At 42.5% G+C, this 13,359-nt stretch overlaps 1 protein-coding gene across 1 annotated transcript in view; it reads right to left on the reverse strand.

Annotated features, from left to right (window-relative positions):
• Positions 1-1,354: 1,354 nt before the first annotated feature.
• prrt4b (proline rich transmembrane protein 4b) overlaps positions 1,355-13,359 on the reverse strand; it is a 33,773-nt gene continuing 21,768 nt past the window's right edge. The window contains exon 4 of the mRNA XM_049567169.1: positions 1,355-4,396. Coding sequence (XP_049423126.1) covers positions 2,352-4,396 — 2,045 coding nt within the window. The 3' untranslated portion in view covers positions 1,355-2,351. The remainder of the gene's footprint in view (positions 4,397-13,359) is intronic.

Consider the following 13,359-nt stretch of genomic DNA (forward strand, 5'->3'; position numbering starts at 1 on the left):
AGCGTCCCAGTGATTTGTTTTTTTTTTTTCATTAATAGCATACTTAATGTCAGAGGTGATGGAGATGATGTCTTACAGAGTTGACAAAATGATATATATTAATTAATTTCACAGTAGTCGTACTGAGTAGACATTTTGTTTTTCATGTTGCTCAGAGTTCTCTTAATGCTAATCAAAATACTCATTTAAAAACCATAAGTCTTATTTGGTTAAGAGGAAGAATGGCTATAGAATTGACCTGGTATGGTTGATAAACACTCTATAGCAATAATTAGTGAATTCATCAAAAAAATAGAAAGATTTCCAGTACTTAAGCAGCTTTCCTGCCTTTTTGGAAACCAGGAAGTGAGACAAAAGGCCATAGGATATAGTTTACTCCTTTTACGCCTGATAAAATTATGTTGTTGTAAAAATGTTAGAGTTGACAAAAATCTGTGACACATCATTTAAGGGCCTACATTTTCACAGAAAAAAATATTTTAAATCGAAGATGATTATAGCGAACATTTTTACACCAATATTATAAGAACATACTTTTAGATTTTGAAGGCAGGAAGACACATTTAATTATTTGAAGTTGGGAATTCATGTGTGGGACTAAGGTGTTTTCTGGCACACGACAAGTTTTGAAGTTTAAAAAAATGATATGAATGAATATTTAGTAATATTATCAAAAAAATAGAAAGCTTTCCAGTATTTAAGCACCATTCCCATCTTTTTGGAAACCGGGAAGTGAGACAGAAGTCCTCAGAAGTAGCTTGCTCCTTTTACACCTGATTAATTTATGTTATCATTAAAAATCTTAAGAGTTGATAAACATCTGGGACACAGCATTAAAGGGCTGACATTTTCACCAAAAATATATATTGTAAAACAAAATGATGATAGCAGAACATTTTAACAGCGATACTAAAAAGTACGTAGTGTTAGTTTTAGATTTTGAAGGCAGCTTTGACACGTTTTTTAATTGATTGAATTTTATTTCATAATATTAAAACTTTTAAAAAACAATAATGTTTCACCCCAGAAATGCAATTAGTGTGTTGATAAGTTATAATTTTGAGGTTTTTTATATAAGGTTAGATGTGATTTGTCTCAATTCTCAAGAATGGAATTAGATTCAATATCACCACAAAGTCTGTGTGTCTTGCTCTTGTCAGGGTGTCTACAGGTCCTTAAAAAGTCTTTAATGTCTTACATTCAGATTCGATTGGTCTTAAATATTTTCAGTCACGTTACTGCGAAAAATTTCTGCCGTCACAGTTTACAGTCATTGGACAGACCAAAGAACTGCAATAATAAATAGCATTTATGACAGCGACAAGATTTGTTTTGTTTTTTTTTTTTACATTAAACTTGAACTCACCCAATTGTTGTCATTTTTCTCTACTGTTCATTTTGACCTGAGTGTCTTGGAAAGAGTACTATAACAAAGAGTATATATATAATGTGTATTTCCATTGCAGATTTGGTCTTAAATTTTATATAAGATGGAATTAAAAATGTCTTAAATTCAAGTTAGTTATATATGCAGACACCCTGCTTGTGTAGGAGAGGTCGGCGGGCCCTTTGCATGTCTGTACCCATCATCTGAACTGTCTCATAATCCGCCCATGACTGTGGAGTCACCTTGAACCTCAAATAAAAGAAGCCGGATGTTATAAAACAAACTTTATTAAACAATATGTTGAGCAAAGTTATGTTTGAACATAAATAAATTAGTAAGCCGGTCATAGAAGATGCTGTCAGTGTATGTAGAAGCACAGTCCATTGGTGATAAATGTAGGAGGATAACATAGTGTGCGTTTCACCAGTAGAGGGCACTGCTGCACCATTACTGCAGGTAATATGTGCGGCATGTTGGTATGGAGCTTTTATAGTTTGACAAACTTAATTTTAATCCCACTTATCCAACATGAGCTTTAATGACAGTTATATTCTGAGTTTGAAAGCATATGACTTCAGTAGTATTTAATAAGTGCTTAATTTTAGTCACAGTACTATCTATTGGAATGTTGGAATGCAATAAAAACATTTGTACAAATAAATTCTGATCCCCACTCAGTAAAATGTCTTTTGACTGTATCAAACTTCACCAACCTTTATCAAACATGTAAAAGTTACAAATTACCTTTTGGCTTTTGACATTCTTGGCACTTAGACCCTCATAAACATTCACTAATGACCACATAAGAAAGCTCATCAAACCTCCAAAAACTTTGTTGGCAGCTAAAGGTCTTTCATGGTGAATTGAAAAGCTACCATGCACTACCAAAACCCTGGACAGTCACCCCTCTGACATTTTCCTTAATAAGTCCTCTGAGCAACCCTTGTTTGACCAGACTGTCCTTTCATAAATCAATAGTCTCGCTGCAGATGCTCAAAGCATCGATTTGTCTGCAAACACTGATGAACTCCTCCTGCACTGATCGGTCTGCCTCGGACGACATGTCCAGGTCCAGGCTCTCCTGTGAGGCCGCACCCAGTGTTTGATAGTGCCTCTGTGGGTCGGCGTGGCCCGTCCCCCCTTGCTGGAGAAGCTGCTGAGCATGTCTCTCTGGGCTCGGGCAGAGGACCAGCGAGGAGCCTCCGAAAGACTCTCGGTAGAGGGAACAGGAGGAGGAGCTGCCCCTCCAGCGTTCAGGAGATGAGTTGCTGGAGGAAGAGGACAGGGAGGGAGATGGTTGAGCAACAGTGTCTCCTTGAGATTGGGCTGAAGGGGGCGGGGGTAGAGAGGCCATCTCCACACAGGAAGAGGTCCGATAAAGGCCAGGATCAGTTGTGAGGGGATCACAGAAGCCGTTGCTGGGAAGTGCACAGTGGTTGTTTATGGATAGATCACTGCAGCGGATTGGCCGAGTGGGGCTAAAGAGGCTCATGGGAAAGAGGGCCTCGCTGAAGAGTGCCTCGTCGATGCTGCGACGCAGGTTGATGGGTGATGGTGGGCGCAGGTCTGTGGTGGAGTCACTGGTAAATGAGGATCCACCTGAGGGCTCGCCGCCTCCTCCGTCTTCTGGTTTTACTGAGCCATGCAAGTCCAAATCCAAATCCAGGTCTCGGTATGCCAAGGCCCGGTTGCTGTGGTAGAGAAGGTCCAGACCGTTCAGACTGCTACCAAGCCTCTCATCCACTAGAGTATAAAGAGGTAGGCTCTCCGTCTCCCCCAGCCCAACGGTATCAACGATTGCAAGCTTCTCTTGCTGGCTCAGGCTCCACTGGTAGCTCCCAGGCAGGATGGGTGACTTGGATGCCAACAGTTCAGTCCAGCAGCTCCCTGCATCTGGGAGGTGGTCAGAGCAGTAGACTGGCTGCGCGACCACCAAGGCTAAAGTGAGACAAACCCCGAGCTCACACAGTCTGCAGCTGAACTGAAAAGCCCACCAGGGCCAAGGGTGGAACACCTCCTCTCCACCTGCAATGCCCATAGCATTGAGCATTGCATATAACTGCAGTCCTGCACATGCTAAACAAAACAATGCTGAAATACAAACGGTTACAGCTGCACGGTCCCAGTCCCGGCTCTCAGCAAAGGGGCAGCGGTTGTAGCGCTCAGCAGGTGTTGGAGACGTGTTGTTCAGGTGGTAGATGTGCTTCGAATCTGCCCGCACGTAGATGTAGAACACAAAATAGGCAGCAGACAGAAACGTGGCCAGTGCTACGAAGGCTCCACGGGAGATGAGGGAAAGGAAGAGGCAAAGGGGAGGCTTTTGCTGGTAGAACTTCAGTAACGTCACCGGTCCGAATGCAGCACCAAAGTGCAGGACAACCAGGCAGGCCAGGAAACACGGTCTCTGGAAAGCTGAGTAGGAGAGCTGCATTCTTGAGCGCATGGAGAGGAGAAGGAAAACCAGTCCGAAAGCTGCAGTCAAGCAGGGAAACGGTGCTTCATAAAGTATCAGCGAGGCCTCTGTGGAGGGCAAGCGGTCCTGGTGGCCATAGGCATCATACAGGAGTGAGAACGACCTGGTGCAACCGGCAGCTAGTAGAAACAGGCTGACCAGGGCAAAGTAGCCACATCCGGATGGGCATCGTAGAGGCAAACAGAGCAGATTAAGCGCCGAGGCTAGCGTTAGCATCGCAAAGACGCAACCAGCGCCGTAAACGTGTGCCTCCCAGGCCAGGCCCCACGCTGCCATAGCACTGTTCCAGTCGGTGTACAGCGGCACCAACATGGGTGGAGCCGGGATCAGGAAGGGGTTGACTGATTGGTTCGGGGCAGTGGTGTTTTGTGTGGGCTTGACGTCTGAGGCTGTCGTGGAGTCCCAAGTGTCGGAAAGGTTGCAGATCCCGGAGCGCTCTTTATTGCAGTCTGGAAGGAAGGTGGCGTCACTGTCCACAAAGTTGGACATCCAATCTTCTGTGTACACAGGAATACGGGGCGTTTTCGTGGGAATGCCTGGAAAGAGAGTACAAATTTAGTTTGATCAAATTGTCTTTAAATAGCTGGCAGGAAAAATAAGATTAATGTTTGAATGAGTCATTGAAAAGTAAGAGAACAAGAAAATCCAAAACTTGGAGAAGGCAACAGCTGTAAACGTCTACTTTTAATTCACTTAAAAGCATACTAATCGTCCACTCATGAGGATACACTGAAGCATTTAATCAACGTTCAAACTATCTGAGCCAGAGAACAAATTGGCTCAGATCCATAATGGTAAAAGCGTGCTTTCCTCCTAATGTGCTAATCCTGTTTAAAAGCTTGTAGGAAGGCAACTTCAAACTGAGCTGGGCCCAAATCAGAGGCGTGTGTAAGTGTGTGTGTGTGAGTTAGAGATCAGCCCACTCAGAACCACAGAGCCAGCTTCTCTTGCATTACATAAGCCATCTGGAGTTTCCATGCAGTTAATTATGATTGTGTTAGACGTGTTTTAGCACTGCGAAGGAAATGGTTTAGCTTCGGAAATTAAGGAGTATCCATGTGTAGATGTGTTTGCGTGAACATTACGGAGACGCCTGCAGAGCTCATCTGCGCCCGTACGTGTTTAGGTAGTTCAGTCACTGGAGGATGGCTTGAATGGGACAAGTCACTTCACACTGCATAATGCTTCACAGATTGGCAACAAGACAAACACTCTTTCCGCCTCCTGGACTCCACATCACTGAGCTTCACATCACAGAGCTTGTTCTTTTCCATAAAACAGAACCACACACATGCAATCTTTCCACCACAGAAAAGAACACAGCGAAACCTTCAGTCTAATGATGGCAGCTCCAAACCCTTAAAGAGGCAGCAGAGGAGAGGCAGCTTCCAACTGCATCAGCCGCACACACGCAGGCTCATCCGTCATTTTGCTGCATATCAAAGACAATCACTCCTCCATAAAGAGCCAGGTGCTGTAATGGACCCACAGAGACGGCGGGGACAAATGAACTTGATAAACTGACGGCGCAGTAAATCACACAGCAGGCTGGTTTAGCGAAGTGGTTGCTCATAAATGATATTGCTGTAATTTCTGTGCGAGATTAGAGGGTTTATTTCTTGAGTAAAAATGTCAGTAAATCAAGCCAAAAAGCATTGTCGTAAAACAGTGAAAAGAAAAGGGGTTTAAATATGTCCAGTGATGCCTGGGGAATACATTATATCGGGTGGTAATGTTATGTGCCAGTTTGAGAACTTAAATGTGCAGACATCAGCACCACAAAACCCTGAAATCTTTACGTATACATTGAAGATGTCTACTTCGTTTCCGATGTAAAACTAAAAGTGGAATCTGTGTGGTTTGGTTTTTTTGTTTCAAGTCTTTCTCATCTGTCTTTTAATGTACTTTTATGGGTTGTATCCTTGCGTTTCCCATCCCACCCTGTCCTGGTTCCTCAATTCGCTCTTTTGTTTATGATTTCCCTTCAACACCCGCCTTCAAAAAGGGGAAACTCCCATAGGTGGGTTTGTTATTTTTAAACTGGGACAGTGTTCGGTTCTCGTAGACTGCCCCGATTTTTACAAGTCTCTTCCCATGCTTTATGTTTTCTGCTTCTGTTGCGTCCCCCTCCCCTAAGTTGTATGGATCCAATGCATGGCAGCTGCTGCTTCCATTATGTTTAGCATGTGTAGGTCTGCAGCTCTGCGGGGAGATGGTTGACAGTGTGTGTCTGCTTTTAGCACTCTAACATTAACTGGGATGCAAACAGCCTGAAGCCCTTTCACTTGGATTCATATTAATGTGTTTCTTGTACAATATGTGTCTATGAGTGTTCATGTTGGAGTGTCTGCCGGTGCATTTGCATGTATATGTGCTGTTGACACTTTGCTATACTCAAGTACCCCTGGTGAACAAAGCCTTGCTCTTTTGCCCACCTCAGATCCCTAAGAGTGGCGGAGGATTTTCACAAGTGCTTTAGAATGAGCTTCAGCACTGCCCTGCTGTCTGCCTGTTGTTGACAAAGTCTTTATCATTTTTCCTCGTACATCTCCAGACCCCAGAGCTGAATCACCGTCCCAGGTTGTGATGAAAACGTCAGGCTGGAGGAAATATGACCATGCTGCCAGATGCTGGTGCATCTTTTACTGTAGCACGACACAGCAGATTTATTTCAGACATCCTGAGCTGTCTATTGAAACTTTATCACGTCGTCAACAGGAGGGAAAAAACAAGGATGGATGAGTTTTCACGAGGCTTTGTTTTTGCACTGATGGACTGTTTTCATAATTAAACCCTGCCGAATCTTTAATAGCAAAAAGTGAAATGCTGTTGAGATGGCTCCCTCATGAATCGTTCTCATAATGATCCATTAGCGTCGACTGGACGATATTGTTAAGAGCAAATATGGCAGCAGAGAAGAGAATTGGCCAGATGTGTGAACATCAGTCAGCACATGTGCCACACATTCACACACTGCTGCTGTTCTGCCAGGAAAGTACAAGCAGAGCAGACATTAAGTCCATTTAGCAACTGGACTAAACATCCTGTTCAATATTGATGTTTAATTTGCCAGGAGAGAATGACTGAACTATAAACACAGTGGCTGATTTAGAAGCACATCTGAGGTGTCTGGAACATTAAAAACCCTGTGTGTAGATTTAGGGGGATATATTGACACAAGGGGAATATAATAGGATAATCACAGTTATGTTTTATGTTTAGTGTATCATCGCCAGAAACTAAGAATAGTTGTGTTTTTGTAACTTCAGAAATAACTGTTTATATCTACCTACAGAGTAGGTCCTCTTCCAAAGAGTCATGTTTCTACAGTAGCCCAGAATGGATAAACAAAAAACTGGCTCTAGATGGGGCCTTTCATGTTTTCACATCAGCCACCGTAGTTCTCCTAGACACTTGGCACACAGGAAAAGTTTCAGTTGGTTGCAATCTGCAACCTCACCACTAGATGCCACCAAATCCTACAGAGTAGACCACATCCCCAGGAAGAGCACCAAGATGAAGCCAACTTTCTTAGTGGCCAAACAGTGGTACTGCACTTTCCAGGGTCCATAACGTGATGCTACCGGGTCCAAAAAGAATTTTTCCTATAGACCTACGTTGGGAAAGAGATGTCTTTACGTCAGTGATACATTTTTTTTTTAACGTCACAACCCCCCGCGAAATGACTTTAACTGCCACTGTTGAGATTGAATCCATTTAGCAGAGCGCTAAACCGTAAGTCAGCCACTTGGGTGCAGGCCGTAAGACTCTAGTGCGCCTGCTCTGTGGACCCAGTGATGCGGATGCACACAGAAAAATAACTTTTTTTTGCTTCATGCACCAACTGAGCAACATCTCTTAAAGGACTGTGCACATGTGGCGTCTTTAACCACCTGACGCGAGGTCAGGCACTAGGCACTACTATTGTGAGGGGTTTTTTTGTATGCCAGCTTTCAAGAGCTTGGTGGCAGGTTGCAGCTGAGGTTACTACACAACCTTAAGAAGCACCATACAGCCTATTGATCTGAAATCCTGAGTGCAGAGCTGATCTTCCAGGCGCTGTTTATAAGTGTGTAGACCTATTGTCTATGGGACAGATGTAAAACTCTGGGTAGCCCTGCACTAACATGATCAAGTTTTATGTATTAACACGGACTGATATTCATAGATTAAGGAAGAAATATCTGTCGGCTGTGACTGATTGTTCCTCGTCACCTGACATGCAGTGCGTGCTGCTGCATTCCAAAAGTTGAACTCAGTTTATCTCAGGGCTGTTGCACCCTGAAAAATAGGTGCTCAGGAACACATGTGCACCGCAGCAGCATTGCTCTTTAAGCACACCTGCCACACATCTACATTGAAAACAATGAATTTGAGCTTGCAGCATGTGTACGGTCCCTAATACATCCATGCACTAGACCTTAAACTATACATTTTTAAAAATGTGAGTAGTCCTGAAACATTTTTTGAGTAATCAAATTAGACAAATAACAGAAAAAGATTTATGAATTCAAAATTACATATTTGTTGGTTCTAGATGGCAAATTTACACTTTTGTTCTGTATTGCTGTAAATTGAGTACAAGACCAAACAAGCAAGAACTTTATTTGCAGCAGATATTTTTTCACTCTTTTTGGCATGTTATGGACTAAATAGTTGAATCTAACTGAATTAATTATGCTTAAAATAAGAGTGTACAGCTACGCTCGTGGCTGTGTAAGGCTATACTTTAAGCCAAATGCTAACACTAGCATAGCAAAATGCTCATACTGAAAATGCCAACATACTGATGTACACTAAGCAGGCATTATTTAGCACTGTCACCATCTTAGTTACAGGTGTTAGCATGCTAATTTTGCCAATAAGCACTAAATACAAAGTACAGCTAAACCAGGACGAAAATCTGCACCATATTTTATGACAAACCAGCAACTAGGTGAGACTTTTCTCTCAAAATCATAAATGTCAACCTCATGGTAGCACTAGCAGAAAAGTCAGTGGATCACCAAAGTCATTAGGATTTATCCTCTGGGAACCACTGAAATCTGTAACAAATGTCAGGGTAATCCATCCAGTAGTGTGAGATATTTCAGCCTGGACCAAAGTGTTTGACTGACCGACATTGCCGGCCCTAGTGTTGTGCCACAAGCGTGGCTAATAATCAATAGATTAAGCAATGATAACAGCAATCATTACTTTAGCACAACACTGACAATAATGTGACCACTCTATATCAAACAGTACAGAATGTCAGAAAATGAGGAGCTCCATTTAATCTTGTTGAAAGTTAGTCCACCTGCACTGTATGACTGCACTGACAGTATCATCCTATCAAAACAGACAGGAGCAGTGTGGGAAATGTGGCTGCATTGTAAAACAAACACACAGCTGCAGGCATTCTGAATGTGGGGGCCACTGATAAAGTAGGTGGGATTCAGTGCAGTGTTATGCCAATGACTCGTCCGTCCATTTGTTTACTTTCCAGGGCGATGGTGATGACTTGGATGCCAGTCAGGCTGAGTGGAAAACGTGATGCTCATGTCGATAAATGTCACATCTGAGCTGCCGGGGCAGGCCGAGCGGCCTGGACAGGGTTTGGAATGTGATGGCTACAGTACAAGGATGGATCAGAGCGTTACGTTCCACTGCATGCTGCTTGGTCATTTGACACATTCCTGTGGGAACAAGTCTCCCATGCTAGGGATAGTAGACACATCTATAATAGACAGAGCCTAAACTTAAACTGTGGACACCAACTGAAGGCTCATTTTAACTACTAACAATGTCTGAAATGTCATCCTTTAAAGAATTAAAATTTAAATTCCACTGACTTTCCACTGACTGCTCAGCAACAAACAGCAGGCAGACACAGTTTGTGATTAGCTGGTAAATACTGTGGAGTATTCAGCAACTAAAGAGAAAGATATACCTCTCTGGAGCTTTAATAGAGTGGATTGTGGAATTTGGCATAGCAGTGTTGTGAGCTAAATGTTTACACTAGCATGGTAGCATACAACAGGCTAAACATCATCTTCGTATGTTAGCATGTTAACATTTGCAGATTAGCATAAAACACAAATTGCAACCAGGAATAATAGAAACGTCATTAGTTTTGCATTTTTAAAAAAACAACAAATTATTGAAGCTAGCAAGTTAAAATGTTAAATGTTAAAATGGTCTTTAATTTTGTCAAAATAAAAGTCCTCAGTCCTTCAGTTTCAGGGGGGCAAATGCACATGTCCTAATTATTGTCCCCTGCGTCATCACCAAAATATTCGCCTATGTATCTGCACGTGTTATGTTGTGTTCACACTAAACGCGAGTTTGAATGCTCAAATATTTAAGGTTGACTCGCTTCATATGCGCAAATAACTCATGTCATACGTGCGTGAAATCACTGAACTGATGAATGAACTTCCGCCAGTACGTCCTGGGTGTCATACATACCCGGCAGATCTCGGTGCTAATTGGCTATCGCGGAACGAATCAGTCGCTGAAGTTCTGATTTTTTAATGTCGCCAATAAGCATATGACACGAAATCATGGTACTTGCTTCATTTCTGTGGCTTAATTTGCGTATTTCACGTCATTTGCATCGCATCCACTGTGCTGTCTACCAGGAATTTGTGCCTAATTGCGGCTTTACATTAACTTTACATGTAATTCACTCACGCAAATTGTTTAATTTTCACCCAGTGTGAACATGACATTAGGTGATGCATTGTTCCTTTAAATAGGGTAGAATAGGCATACATAATACTTTAATACTGCATGCAAAAGACTGCATAGTCTTTGCAAAACACTGTGTGAAACTAGCATTAAGTGGGCATGTCTGAGAGGGACCCCTCTGAAAATGGCCATGCCACTTTGGAGTGTTATTTCCAAGCCCTCTTCCTAACAAGCTAGCATGACATGGTTGGTACCAGTGGATGCCTTGGGGTGCTTTCAGACCTAGAGTTGTCTTGCTTTGGTCTGAATCAGGGACTAATTTTGTTACAAAGTTGTATAATTGCCTAGAGTTGGAGTAAAGCAAACGTTGAAGAAGAGTACACTTGCAAGATAAATGTGACACTTTCTAATGTCCCAGTGGAGGGACAACTACGCAGGTTGATTTTAGCGCTGCTCATCGTGGACTATATTGCTGTCGTTGTTCATTTTAGTCAAACCATGCTTTGGGGGCACCACTGGATGATAGCAGTATGGGAAATGTCAGGGTTTGACAAGTCAATTGGGAAACATAAATGTCTGTACAAAATGTTTCATCAACTCATGCAATAGTTGTGGAGATATTTCAGTCTGAAAAAAAGGTGGACCAACCAATACACTGCCATTCCTAGCATGCTAGGCTACCACAGCATGGCTTTAATTTTTGATTTTGATGTACATTGCAATACTCTACATGTAGCCCTTTTTTCCATAATGCCTGCAGCTACTAAGTGACGATTACTTGGAATATTTGATGGAACATTCAATATAAATCAAAAGAAGCTAAGATCCTAGAGCTGTCTTAATAAGATGATTCACTTAATTATTAACACAGACCAATAGCACACAGTCTGCAAGATAAATGAACGCTGATTTTCTGAAAATCAGCAAACCCACATTACACAGATCGCTTCAGAGATCATTTATTGTGAGAAGTGGTTTCATTTAGGTCTCAGTGGAGGTGCTATTAGTGTACAGAGGCTTTATTTATGTCTTAATTTCTTTGGGTTTTCCCAGTAAATCTTGAAAGGTCTCACCTAAGGCACCTTAATCTGCAGACCAGCAACAACCCCACACGCTCATTTTTAATTGGCTGTGTGTTGATTTTGCATCATGAAACCGAGAGCGCAGTGTAGTTTTCATCTGATTGCCTTCATTTTCAATTTGGCTCACCTCAGAAAAAGCAATTTAGTAGGAGCACGTGGAGAAGTTAGATCATGCATACTGAGGAGGAGCCGGTAGTGTGTTGGGAAATGTGCGGCTGAGGGTTTATCTGTTTCCTGAACACTTGCACTTAATGCTAAATCACCTGCTGTGGGTCCATTAAAGCAAACGGAGGGGGCTTGTATGATAACCGTAAATTTGTTTATGTGCAGCAGCAGCAGCAGCTTTTTGGCTTTAGGCAGGACACATTCAAATGGCAGGCAGACACACGACCAACATTATTGTTTCACTCACTCACTTGTGACACACCAAGATAGAGAGCCCTGTAGCGCCCCATCATCAGCGAGTGGCACATTTGACAGCTCTATTTTTGAAAATCACTTGACAACATCTGCTATTCTGGGCAAGGTAATGTGGGTTACATCTGCTCCTGTGAACTGGGCTAAAAGTGAGTCTTTTACCAAACATATCACACCAGAAGTCAAGTTCATGATCTATATATTGATGTTATTCTAGATTTTACTTGCTTAGGGGTAACTCTGGTGATCCTGTATTTTTCTTATAGTCAGTAACTCCCACAAAGAGACAATAAGACAACAAAGAATTGATCCTGCCAACATGTATTGGCTGTGTAGCAAAAGCCTGATAAAGCTTATTGTTCAGAGCCACAGAGCTCCATTGTTTGCCAAAAACTAATAACAACACATCAATGAATAGAACAATTGGTTCACTGATGACCCATTCATATCATAAACATGTGCAGTGTAGTTTATTCTGAGTCAGTCCCACATAAAACACTCTGTTGCCAACATTCACTGGAGCACCAACTGTGCATTAATCCACCACTGACAGTAGACCCCAACCAAAGTACCTTTTCCTCCTATTTGAGTATTGTTTGTAGAAATGAAAGCTATTTGAAAGCAGTGTATAAGGTTTTATGTCATCAGTAGGAGCCACTGAGCTTGGGGCTGAGTGTAGCCATAGCTTAACATTCTAATCATCACCTTCGTCTTAATCCACACACAAAAAAATCCACCGGACCACTCAACAGTTTACTTCAAAACTCAAAGATGGCACAGAGACAGATCTGGCTTCTTTTTGGAACAAGTGGAGTCGCCCCCTGCTGGCCATTAGAAAGAATGCAGGTTGAAGGCCCTGATAACACAGAAAGCAGCTGGAGTCACCTTTTTGGAGTTGTTTTTAATGAGAATGGAGCTTTTTGCTCTCGGTGTTTGCGTTGCAACGCACCTGGTGTTTCTGCGCTCTAGGCACCTGCCATTTTTACCAGCGCACGCTGAACTCCTTGAGTTGAAAAAACTTCAACTCAGAGCGGAAAGGTGCCTCACATCATCTCCTTATTCGTCATCTTTTTTCCCATTGTCCGATCAGATGATTTGAGAGGCAGGCATTCAGTAGTGGTCACGACAATATGTTAACAGTTTGTAAACAATGGAGGAGAAACTGGTGGTAGCAGTTGCTGGATACCCAGAGTTATACGGCCCGACGATAGACAGCAGGTTGCCAAACTTCCCTTGAGTCATCCTAAAATATGCCTAGAAACGGCCATCATCGAGGAGGAGAAGCTTCTGGACCAACTTGTGGTACTCCCCATGATCCACCATCTTTTTTA

This window comes from Epinephelus fuscoguttatus, linkage group LG22 (genome assembly GCF_011397635.1).
Source record: "Epinephelus fuscoguttatus linkage group LG22, E.fuscoguttatus.final_Chr_v1".
In the NCBI taxonomy this organism is placed as follows: Eukaryota; Metazoa; Chordata; class Actinopteri; order Perciformes; family Serranidae; genus Epinephelus; species Epinephelus fuscoguttatus.